Below are 12,384 nucleotides of genomic sequence, written 5' to 3'. Positions count from 1 at the left end.
TCCCCAATGCATAACTAGGCAAATAGGAGTGGTTAATTTGCACCTCATTGATGAAGTGCAGATTTCTAGGTATTCAATGGTTAATTAGTGTTGAGCAGCTTTTTCAAGCTGAGTCATAAATCTATTATTCTTAACTGGAGAAGAGCCATAGCTCAGTGATAGCCTTGCATGCAGAAAGTGCCAGGTTCAACCCCTGACATCTCCAGGTTGGGCTGGGCGCGGGCCCTGCCTCAAAATTGCTGGAGAGCTGCTGCCAGTCAGTGTAGACAACACTGAGTTAGATGGACCAATAGCCTGCCTCAGTACAATGGTACCTCAGGGTTAAGTACTTAATTCGTTCTGGAGGTCTGTTCTTAACCTGAAACTGTTCTTAACCTGAAACACTACTTTAGCTAATGGGGCCTCCTCCTGCTGCTGCGCCACCAGAGCACGATTTCTGTTCTCATCCTGAAGCAAAGTTCTTAACCCGAGGTACTATTTCTGGGTTAGCGGAGTCTGTAACCTGAAGCGTATGTAACCCGAGGTACCACTGTATATGGCTCCCTGTGCTGGGTCTTGGACTTACTTCAGCAACTACGACAAGTTTATCATTTCATATTCATGCCACAATTCAAAGATTTAACACAGACTAATTTGTATATATGTCCTTTTAAAAAATCAGAAGTTTCATCCCTCACACTTATTCCCATTTATAACTCCTAAGGTCATGATCTGCCTCTTCCCTTGCAGTCTTATCTGTATCAAAAGCGTCACCTCCCAAGTTTAATGAGCTGGATAGGCACTCATATTCATATTGGTTGTGTGTGTGTGTGTGTGTGTGTGTGTGTGTGTGTCTGCTTCTGCATGCAGATCTCCCTGGCTGGACTGGGGGGAAAATACTTTTCTTCTGCCAAATATTTGCTGCCGTTGAAACAATGGCTACTATTTGCTCTGAAAATATGTTCCTTCCTTAAGCACAGCTTGAATAATAAGGCTTGATAAAGGCAGATTACTGAGTAACAGCATTATTATTATTTCTTTTTTAAAAAAAAAGTATTAAAAGCCTATAAAGATTCCTCTTGGTGGAATTTTTTTTTAATAAACAAGGGTTTGGAATATTTATGTTCAAGTAATGATTTATCTTAGTTGGTGATGACAGGGATGAGAAGATTTCTGCATTTTGTGGGCATAAAAACACAGGACTGACACTTGGAAAGGATACCAAGAGTGGATTAATCAGGAGGAAGCAGGAGGAGGTCAAGAATAAATAAACAGAACAGAGTTTAAAAGTTTTAAGAGGGACCCAGCTACTTAATGAATACTGTAGACCTGCACAAAGAAGTGTGAATTTTCCAGTCCAGTTCAAGCAGAAATGAATAGCAGCTCTCATTTCCAAAGTTAAATACCGTCTGTGCATATAAAACAGTTCATTCATTAGTCCAAGTGTTCCTGTTGTGGCAGTCTTGAAAAAGTATTCCCTTTCTCTTGAGTGTGTTCTTCATGAGACAGAAGGTTCGGAGGGCCACCTAGGGATTTACAGATAAACACACTTAGAAGGTCGCATAAGGCATCTTTGATGAGATTTAACAAAGATTATAGTTTATACTCTATCTAATAAATAAAGCGGTGTATCCAATGTTAGGAGAAGGCTTGGACTGGCCGGTTAAAGCAGGTGGGGGTAGCTGATGCGTCCCAAACCCTTGGTGAGTTAGGGACTTCCCTGCATGCCAGATAGGCTCCAATAGATTGAGCAGACAAGACCAATAGCAGATCCAACAGTCAAGATGGCAGTTTCTGCACATACTGTAGAAGAAAGTGAGGGGCGGACAGGTCTCATCAACCTGGGAAGGTAGCCCACCGGAAAACTTTGATTCTAAACCTCCACTACAGTGGTCATCACCCACATCTTATGTCAGTGGAGATATATGCATGCATGTATTTATAACAGCATTTCTATACTGTCAAAAAATATCAAGGTGGTGTGCAACAATGCACACTCTGTATGCTCAATGTACAGTAGACCCTTGGCTTATGTTACTGTCGAGTAACGTAAACTTCGAGTTGCGAAAGCGGCAAACCCGGAAGTATTTTTCCGGGTTTCGCCACAGGCACGCTCTATCACGCCACATGCATGCGCAGAAGCAGCACCTCTGGCTATGGATTTTTCTGGGTGTGCACGGACCCCTGGAACAAATTAAATTTGTATCCAGAGGGTCCACTGTATATTTATAAGTATAGAGATGCAATAAATAAAATAAAAATGTTGCAGGATATCATTGGTTTTATTTCACCCTATGACTGAGGGAGCTAAAAACAAAATGTTGGCATCAAACACAGGAGTTGGTGCTTCAATGGGGATTCTTCTTTATATGCAAAACATATGCATGCAGTTGAGCGCTGGATTTGGCCTGGAAGAAGAACTGAGGGGACAATATAAGTAGATTGACCATTGCTACAACCTCTAACCTGCAGTATTAGCAGTGGACTAAGACTGCATGGCTGCCACTGGTTGTTTGCAGAGCATAGCCCCCAACCTGCAATATGGGCAGTGAACTACACTGCAGCGTGTTGTATCTTACTCCGCCCAGACTATTTCTTGCAGGCTCTCTACAGTTACCTTCTTTGCAAGATGGTCCCATCCATTTGTAGAGACAAGTGCATTTGCCATTTCGCACATCGCATTGGGATTTATTGGCACATTGGCACCGCTGAGAGCAGTTGGGGCCATATTTGCCTGGCCCACATTCTGCAAGAGACAGCAAATGTTTATGTCAGAGAGTTTTAATTTTTAGTTTTTACTATCCCCTCTCCATCACCACTGCCACTCACCCCACCAGAAATGCTTTAAAACAGAGCGGGAGTGAATAAGAAAATAAAGAAGGCATGCTAGGAAATAAGGAAACGTTGGATTCTTCTCTTACTCTTAATCAACAATTTATTAGCATTTAATCTGTAATATGAATGGTTTGCAGCCAATCAGTTGATTTAATCTAAAAATATTCCCACTTTGCAATGCTTCAGTGAAGGTGAGAGGATTCTTAGGAGAGAAGATATTCATAAATATGAAGAAATTTACTCTTCCATTTTTTATTTTTTAAAGAAGATGGCAATGACTCCAATCCAGTGGAGGATGTCACTAGCGGAAAGGAGAGAGGCAATTCTCACTTATTCCTCTTTTGCTTGGCAGTATCCCATGCCTAAACTGTTCCAGAGAGTTGAACTTTCAGGAGGAATGAAGCGTTGGGGGAAGGCGGAATTGTCAAAAATCACTTTCCCCCCTCCACCCTCTGCTAATGAGAGCCTTCACTGGATTGGAGCACAAGCAACATATATTTAATTAAACAAGTATATCCTCCCTTTTGTCAATATTGCCCTCAGAATAGGGAAAAGAACTAAAAGAATAAAGACACCCCCCCAAAAATAGCAACCCTAAACAGCTTAAAACAATAAAACATTTTTTTAAAAAAATCACACTAAACATATAAAAGTGGCAGAAACAAAAATAAACATGCATTAGTCATGCAGAAGACTAATAGCAATCTGGTGGCAGGTCTGAGAGCATGAAAGCGTAATTGTCCGGTATAATTAAGATGTGTGCCTTGTGAGCCTTTTTTAGGAACAGCCTTTTGCAAATGAGCACAGACAAGAAGGCCCTACTCTGTCTTCAGAACTTGGGGGGGGCACCCAGAGAAGGACTTCCAATTATGACCTCAGTACAAAAACAGGTTCATGTGGGACTGAAGGGCAGGTGAATGGGTAGGTGTTGCTTTTTTAATAGCTTCCATGCTTGGTTATGTGAAAGAGTTGGGTCTCCGAAATTCTCATTACTGATTAAATTTAAGGTGGGTGGGTGGGCGGGTGCCTGATGAATTCAATTTCTGTGAATTCTGATGCAAACAGAATTTATCTGCACCTCTCAGACTGATGTGCGGATCAGAAACGACCCTTCAGTAGTTCCACTTCTTCAAATTCTGCAGACCTCAGCTCACTCAATGTACCCACACAATGTTTAAAAATATGCATTCTGTAGTAAGATTGGTCTAAAAATGCACATAATGAGACCCGTTTGTTGAGGCATATTTAGATATTAATTTTTAACAAAAAACATTGCAGATGTGGAAACGAGATAAAGCAAGCTTATGAATAAACCTAAGAAGACTTACATGGACTGAACTGACCATGTCTGCTGCAGGGTGCTCATTAATGAAAACCTCCATCATTCTACTAGTACATATTCCCATAGATACTTTCTCTCACCTGGACTGTGATAAAAGACAATAGACCTTTTCTTTACACCATCTGAGCTATTACATAACCAAAAGCAATTTGCTGGGCAGTTAGGATCGCTTCCCCCCACCGGGAGAATTCTTTAGTCCTATTCAGACACTTCAGTTCTTTCAATTAAGGGAACGTTGTGAGACAGGCTCTTGCAAACACCTCTGGGCCTGATTTTAATTTAAGTAATAACCACATTTTCATGTTCATAACAATGTGTATTTAAGACATCTGTTTGAAAGTCTGCAATGTTAATTTAGCAGAAAAAAGCAACCTAATAAAAAACCTCCTATATATTCTCTTGCTTTTTTTTTTTTAATTAACATTATGGTTGTTTAATGGGTGCTTTACCAGAGTTCAAATTAAAATCAGGCCTTTTATCTTTATAGCTGCTGCACAGTCACAGCTGCTCATGGTTATATCACAGATGAACTCGGCCTAATTGAAAATAAAAATGCAAATAAAACCAAACCCATAACAGCTTTTTAAGCTTTGGGGGTTGCACAGACTGTTTCGAAGAAAATAAAAGTGACTTCTACTTTTCTTTCCTTTTTTCTGTTTTTTCCCCAAGGAGTACAAAACTTCACTCTTATTTTTTGTGCTGAGCTTCCCCCTTGTGTTCCCCAGTTGTCTAAACAAAAACACTATCTAGCTGGAAAAGCTCTCTGCATTCAAGTAGCCTTACTCATTGTACTGTGTGGTCCCTATTCAAACCACAAGAACTGAAAGATTGGAATCTTGAGCAGGGAATGGGGCAAGCTAGGAAGAGAGTCATTTCCTTTCTTTTAGGCTCTTGGGTTGGAGCAAATTCCGCGTTTCCAACATCCTGGGGCACTTCATTCACACTGGCTGTATTTGAAAGCATACCATGCCATTTCCCTTCTGGGTTGTGGATCTTGAACTTGTAAGCAACAGGCTGTTTTCCATCCCTTTATAGTCGGGACCACATTTCAACAGTGTATTGTTGCTTCGAGTGGAGACCATCTGGGTTTACACCCAGTGTAAACATTAAATAAGCCTTAAGGCTTGTAATGATGGGACCTCTGCAGCTTCCTTACGATTTTCCCTGACTATAGCTACTCTCAGGAAAAGAAAATCTGCTTGAGAATAAATCATGATTGCAAAGTTCACAGATATTCTCTCTGATTAATCCAAAAAGCCAAGATGAGAGTAACCGCTTGAGTTGAGGGTGGATGGAAGAGTCTGTGGCAAAGGAATGGCCACTTTCTAAGACCTGCTTGGCTCACATAAGCCAGGGAAGTGTGTGTTGGTTCCATAAAATCACAGTGGGAAGGGACCCCAAGGGCCATCTAGTCCAACCCCCTGCAATGCAGGAATCTCAGCTAAAGCATCCATGGCAGATGGCCACCCAACCTCTGCTTAAAAACCTCCAAGGAAGGAGAGTCCGCCACCTCTCCTGGGAGTCTGTTCCGATGCTGAACAGCTCTTCCTGTTGGAAAGTTTTTTTTCTGAATGTTTAGTCGGAATCTCCTTTCTTGCAACTTGAAGCCATTGGTTTGAGTCCTACCCTCCAGAGCAGGACAAAACAAGTATGCTCCCTCTTCCATGTGACAGCCCTTAAGATATTTGAAGATGGCTATCATATCTCCTCTCAGTCTCCTCTTTTCCAGGCTAAACATACCCGGCTCCTTCAAGCGCCCCTCATAAGGCTTAGTTCCCAGACCCTTGATCATCTTGGTTGCCCTCCTCTGCACACATTCCAGCTTGTCAACATCCTTCTTAAATTGTGATGCCCAGAATTGGACACAGTATTGTAAGTGTGGTCTGACTAAGGCAGAATAGAGTGGTACTATTACTTCCTTTGATCTGGACACTATACTTCTGTTGATGCAACCTAGAATAGCATTAGGGGTTTTTTTTGCTGCTGCATCACACTGTCGACTCATCTTAAGCTTGTGGTCCACCAAGACCCTTAGATCCTTTTCACATATACTGCAGTGGCAAGGAAAAAAACTGTACCAGTTTCAGGGCTAGTGCACCCACACCCCTTTTTGAGAGGGTGCTAGGGGAAGGAGGCTATGCATCTGGTGGACCCAAAGCCTCTCACAGTATAACCCCCACTGTCCTGTTTGGGCCTACTACCACCCTTATTAGGGACGCAGGTGGAGCTGTGGTCTAAACCACAGAGCCTAGGGCTTGCTGATTGGAAGGTTGGCAGCTCGAATCCCTGCGACAGGGTGAGCTCCCGTTGCTCGGTCCCTGCTCCTGCCAACCTAGCAGTTCGAAAGCACGTCAAAGTGCAATTAGATAAATAGGTACCACTCCGGCGGGAAAGTAAACAATGCTTCCGTGCGCTACTCTGGTTTTGCCAGAAGTGGCTTAGTCATGCTGGCCACATGACCCGGAAAAACTGTCTGCGGACAAACATCGGCTACCTTGGCCAGTAAAGTAAGATGAGAGCCGCAACCCCAGAGTTGTTTGCGACGGGACTTAACTGTCAGAGGTCCTTTACCTTTACTTTTACCACCCTTATTATTGTCCAGTTCTGAGGGCCTTCTGCTGATCCCCTCACTGAGAGAAGTGAAGTTACAGGGTTGCAAAAAGCAGCTTGTGGGTGCCATTTTGAATTTAAAAAATGGCCAGCGTGAAAAGGGTTAAGCAGTACCTCCCCATCAGGAAGGGGAAAGGGCAATTCAGTCAGGACACTGTTACATGTGTCTGCTGTATAAGATCATTTAATTTCAGCATGTTCCTTATTTGTTTATTTAAATGTGTGGAGCAGTAAAAAATGGCAGCCTCCTCGAATCTGCAGCCTTAGGTGGTACAGTCTATTCTACCACTTCAGGATTATCACGTTGCTCTGCTTCATACCAGCAACAGGGAAAAGAAAATGTATCAGTTTTGTTCCAGGATCTTACCAACATCACACCTGTCCCCAGTTGTGCCAGGTGGGCAAAAGCACTTTCCAGTAACTGGGTCACACCGAGTTGATCCTGCACACTCACAATGATGTTTGCATTTGTCTCCAAACATTCCAGCTGGACAACCTGAAAAAGCAGAGCATTAGCATATGCAATATATATATATTGCCGTTGTAGGAAAGACAAACATGCCAGTGTTTGAATCTAAAGCATCTTTAGCATAGTTAAACAGGCCCCAAGATGCTCCAGCACTTGGGCTGCCTTAAATAGGAAATTTACCTTTTTCACAGTGTACCCCTTGGAAACCTGTGGCGCACACACACAGCCCAGTCGCTGGGAGACATGTGGCTCCATTTTTACAGTTGCAGGGATACCGGCAGTTGAGACCATAAAATCCAGATGGGCAGGCTGAGAAGTGAAATGATAATGATATTTCAGAAGATGCACCATTTTCACAGGATTTTGTCCCACACTAATAGTAATGTTGGAATGCTGGAAGAAGACATCTGAAGGCAGCCCTGTATAGGGATGTTTTTAATGTTTGATGCTTTATTACGCTTTTATATTTTTTTGAAGCCACCCAGAGTGGCTGGGGCAACCCAGTCAGATGGGCAGGGTATAAATATTAAAATAAAATACTATTTATAACCATCATCATCATCATAAAATATGAAGAGCCTGCCAGATCAGGGCAATGGCCCACATAGTCCAGCATCCTGTTCTCTCAGTGGTGAACAACATGCCTGTAGTAAATCTACAAGCAGGATTTGAGCACAACAGCACCCCCTGTTGTATTCAGAAGCATTAGTTAGTGCCTCCAACTGTGGAGACAGAATACAGCTATCATGGCTAGCAGCCATTGATGGCCTTATCCTCCACGAATTTATGATCTATAGTTTAACTATGCACCGTGTGAAGATTTGAACATTTCAATAAGAGAATAGGCTGGTATGGTAGCCAAGTGGACCTTCATAGGAACCTGACTTATACAAAGTCAAACCCATTCGTCCATCTAACTCAGTATTGTCTACACTGAGTGGCAGTGGCTTCATAGGGTTTCAAATGGGGGGTGGGTGTCTTTGCAGCCCTACTTTGAGATTCTGGGGATGGAACCTTGCACCTTCTGCATGCAAAGCCGAGATATGGCCCTTCCAATAATTTAAACTATGTACTACTTCACAGATGCCTACATACATCACTAAATATTTTCTTCACTTAGCAGCAGAACATTTTGACAATTAGTTTTAAGGAGATGCAACAAGATATTAAAATTATGTCTGTGGTTATTCTTGCATAGGCATGCATTGTTATTGCCAAGCTAGCCTCTTGGCTTCGCTTCCTTGGCCGATTACTTACTGTAGTTGCAGGAATGTCCGTAATAACCTTCTGTGCACTGACAGCAGCCAGTAAACCGGTTGCAGGTTCCGTTATTCTGACAAGCGCAATCTAGCTGACAGTCAGAGCCATATTTTCCAAGAGCACATTCTGCGGGGGGGGGGGGGGGAATGTCCAGAAAACCTTACTAATCTAAACAATGCTCCCCTGCTAAACAATCACAAGGCAACAGGAAGATCTGAGAAATATTGCAAACTCAAACCCTGCTACTTCTTCCAGATTAAACATGATTTTACATAGCTGAGAACATTGCAAGTAAAACTGTTTCAACTATTTGGAGGGTTTCAAAAGCATTAGTAACAAACCACATCTCTTTTATCGTGAGGTTTTGGGGTAGTTTTGTATCTTCCCATGAAATGTTCTCAGCAGTTATATCCATGAGTTCACACCAGTGACCACTACTCTACAAACCAATAAACTAAGCATAGTGTAATTTGGTCATTTATAATTAGGTTGTCTGGGTGAGAATTGCACCATAAATCCCATGCAAATATGTAGGTAAAATGCTCGTCTGTAAACAGCGCAACGAAGGAGAAAAGAAATACTACCTTTCTCACAGTAGCGTCCCGTCCAGCCAAGTCCACAAATGCAGGTCCCATTCACGGGATCACAGATGCCACCATTCTTACACAAACATTTTAGGTGACAGTGGGGGCCATATCTTCCCTGGGGACACACTATAGTAAATTAACAAAGTGTTTTTTTTTAAAGAAGAAACAATAATTTAGTGCAACACAAAAATGAATGCCATAGCTAAGGGAGACAAACTCCATTCCCTGGACAGCTTCCCACTATACAGGAGAAGGAGACTTCTGGTCTTTCAGGTATCATTGAGAGTCCCAACTCCCATTAACCCCATCAAGGATGAAACCATGGATTGTTGATGGTGTGATAGTCAGATTCCCCAGTGCAGTCTGAATGTGAAGCTGTCTTCTACAAATCTGAGTGATGGACCATCTAGCTATGTCAGTATTTGTACTGATTAGCGGTAGTGCTCTAGGGTTTCAGGCAGGAATCATTTGCAGCCTTGAGATGTCAAGGATGGAACCAGAGACCTTCTGCATGCAAAGCAGTGAGCTACAGCCCTTCCCTATGAATATTTTTCCTCAAAGGAAACTGAATGTTAAGGCAGGAATGAATGAAAGGATTTTTAAAGCCCATTCGTTCTCACAGGGATGATTTTACCCTTGCTCTTTCCATATGATCTTTATAAGACAGAGAAAGAACTTTGCTAAAAAAAAATTAAATGGATCAAAATACATTTTAAAAGAACCATTTCTTTACGGAAACACCATTGAGCAAGAGCTGGGGATGGGTGAGACAACAGACAAGAGACAGAAACAGGTAGACGGCAATAGCATGACAGTGGTATTAAAACTTTTGCATGCATTAGCCTCCAAGATTGGAAACTCATGACTAGTCTTGAGGGAGTACAGACATTTATTAGTATTTCACATTTGTTCTGGCTGTTTAAAAGCTGATCATCTCATACATTGAAGGCAGCTGGGTCCAATTCGGCCAGGTGGACAGTAGCACTTGCCCGTCACCGAGTCACAACGTCCTTTACCACAGGAGCAGAATAAGGCACAGTCCTTCCCATAGTGATGCTCTGGACAAGCTAAAAGGAAGAAAAAAGCAGCCTGGTTTGCCAGCTCATTGCAAAAAGTTAAATCTGCAAGTTCCTTTTCTTAGGAGAAGGCTGCTCTTTTTACTCTACTAAGGCTGTGTGCCCAACACAGATTTAAAACACATTCAGAGAATAACACCCCCCCCCATTTCCCGGAAACTGCAGTTTGTTAAGGGTGCTGGGAATTGTAGCTCTGGGGAGGGCAGGCTACAGTTCCAAGGATACTTTTGGGTGGGCAGAATGTGCCTTGAATGTGCTTTAAAAGCATGGCATGTACACAGCCTGTTTGCTAGAAAATATTTAGCTTCGTTAGACATTTTGTGTTAAATAAGCCCCACTGCTTCCTCACCAGTGGCTGGGATTGCTCCATGTTTAAATGTGTGCCAGCAACTGTAGTCATTGTGATATATGGAGCTCACTTCCTCATGCCCAGTGCATGGGCTGCCCGCAAACATTTGATTGGCTACTGTGGGAAACAAGACGCTGGCCTAGAGAGGCACTTACTTTTCCCACAGTCCGCTCCGATGAAACCAGGCAGGCAGTCACAGGCTCCTGTCACAGTGTCACAGTGCCCTCCGTTCAGACACTGACATGCTTTCCGGCAATGTGGGCCGTATGTTCCTTTGGGGCATCCTGTTGAAGTCAGGAGAAAGCATCTCTGAGAAAAGCCGTTCAGTGCAGAAACCTGGGCTGTGTAGACACAATGCATTTCAAGCAAGTAGCCTCTCCTCACAAGAATTCTGGGAAATGCAGAAGCTACAGTTCCCAGGGAAGTCATGTGGTTTAAATGTATGCAGTGCATGCAGCCTTTGGTGTGATCTTTGCAGCCCTGGCTTACTCCAATCACATTAAAAAAAAACTGGGTGGGTCCTGATTTTAGAACAAAGGGGCCAAATGGGTGACAGTAGACTACTTTTCCTCATGCTTATCTTCTTGCAATTCCTTCACTCACCCAATACTTTCTCCTCAACTAAGCTCACTTCTAGGCTTCAGCTGAGGGGAAGAGACTACAGTGAGAGCTTTATATACGACTGGGGATCACCCAAGTTCGGACCAAATGGTTTTCCTCCATAACTTCTTATGGGATTTTTATGCCACCAGCCTCTTGGCTTCTGAGCCAGGAGAACCCCAACACTGAGTCAACCACAAGAACCAAGGTGGCACTCCTACCTAAAAGACCAGCACCAGCTTTTTAGCCCAACAGGGCCATGCAGCCTCCATCTCTGGTCAAATCCACACCTCACATCTAAAGCACACGGTTTCTCCTAAAGAATCCTGGAAACTCTGGTTTGTTGAGGGTGCAGGGATTCTTGGGGGGTGGGGGAGAAATGCTTAAAATGATATGGTGTGGATCCATATCATCATTGCAGCAGGCAATATTGAACCTACCAGGCTCACCACTCTGAAAGGACCACTGCATAGCTACTCTTGCATCCTTCAATAGGTACCACCTATAGCTTGAATGTGTCATAGTTTAAGCAGGGATGTTTATTAGCATGCTTTTTCCCTTTTGAATGCTTGGAAAACAAAAGTTTCTCTCCCCCCCCCCTCCCGGCAATGAGTTTAGTTTCCCAGTTGGTTGGAGACCAAGGCGACGTGAATTCAAAAAGTAACCTTGAGTCACTGCAATGCCTGAGAAATCTCTTTTGCTGCAAATATACAGTCAACACCCGATCAAACAATCTGAGTAGATCAGTTTTCCTCTCTCTTTCGGAAATTTAAAGACACACACACAGGGAGACGGAGAGAGAGACTTGAATTCTGCTGCTTTTGGTGTCTATATTTGAAATCTTGGTTCCTGGCAGAGAAAACTGAATCACTCCAGCATCCTTTTTTAATATCTACCAAGCGGATAGAACACACCCTTCATATAATGACCTCATTTGGCTTGTCTTGCGATGAATGTCTCTTTCGCCCACCACACTTCCCTTCTGGTCACTAGTTGGCTTTTGTTTAAATAGTTTGCTATTTACTCTGCATCAGACACCTGAGTCTGAATCTCTCCCCCCCCCCACTCCCTTGTCCCCACAACTCTTACTTGGCAAAGCTCATGGAATTGTTTTCCAGTTCACACTGACACCGTTTTGTTCCATGACTGGAAATGGTTAGGGCAATTCATATAATCCTTCCTCTTACCAGTAAACTTACCCTCCTAACTTGCTATTTATTTCAGTTCAACTGCGAGCAATGGATCACACACGTCTGTGGCCAACATTTAACTCAATT

General features: G+C 43.0%; 1 protein-coding gene across 12 annotated transcripts in view; it reads right to left on the bottom strand.

Moving 5' to 3' along the window:
* Nucleotides 1-812: 812 nt before the first annotated feature.
* The window catches only part of LOC128414741 (multiple epidermal growth factor-like domains protein 6), a 211,322-nt gene continuing 199,750 nt past the window's right edge, over nucleotides 813-12,384 (bottom strand). For 9 of the 12 annotated variants that reach the window (XM_053390456.1, XM_053390463.1, XM_053390464.1 and 6 more), the window contains 8 exons: nucleotides 10,663-10,791; nucleotides 10,024-10,149; nucleotides 9,080-9,208; nucleotides 8,493-8,621; nucleotides 7,416-7,544; nucleotides 7,134-7,262; nucleotides 2,597-2,725; nucleotides 813-1,505 (listed from right to left, as the gene is read on the bottom strand). In XM_053390456.1, coding sequence (XP_053246431.1) covers nucleotides 1,414-1,505; nucleotides 2,597-2,725; nucleotides 7,134-7,262; nucleotides 7,416-7,544; nucleotides 8,493-8,621; nucleotides 9,080-9,208; nucleotides 10,024-10,149; nucleotides 10,663-10,791 — 992 coding nt within the window. In that variant the 3' untranslated portion in view covers nucleotides 813-1,413. Of the gene's footprint in view, nucleotides 1,506-2,596; nucleotides 2,726-7,133; nucleotides 7,263-7,415; nucleotides 7,545-8,492; nucleotides 8,622-9,046; nucleotides 9,209-10,023; nucleotides 10,150-10,662; nucleotides 10,792-12,384 lie in introns of those variants that run through there. The other 3 variants (XM_053390461.1, XR_008330721.1, XM_053390467.1) reach the window with 3 other exon arrangements.

Source organism: Podarcis raffonei, chromosome 5 (genome assembly GCF_027172205.1).
Source record: "Podarcis raffonei isolate rPodRaf1 chromosome 5, rPodRaf1.pri, whole genome shotgun sequence".
NCBI classification, from domain to species: Eukaryota; Metazoa; Chordata; class Lepidosauria; order Squamata; family Lacertidae; genus Podarcis; species Podarcis raffonei.
Note: the sequence above shows the minus strand (reverse complement) of the source record. Positions and strands in the feature narration are given on the sequence as shown.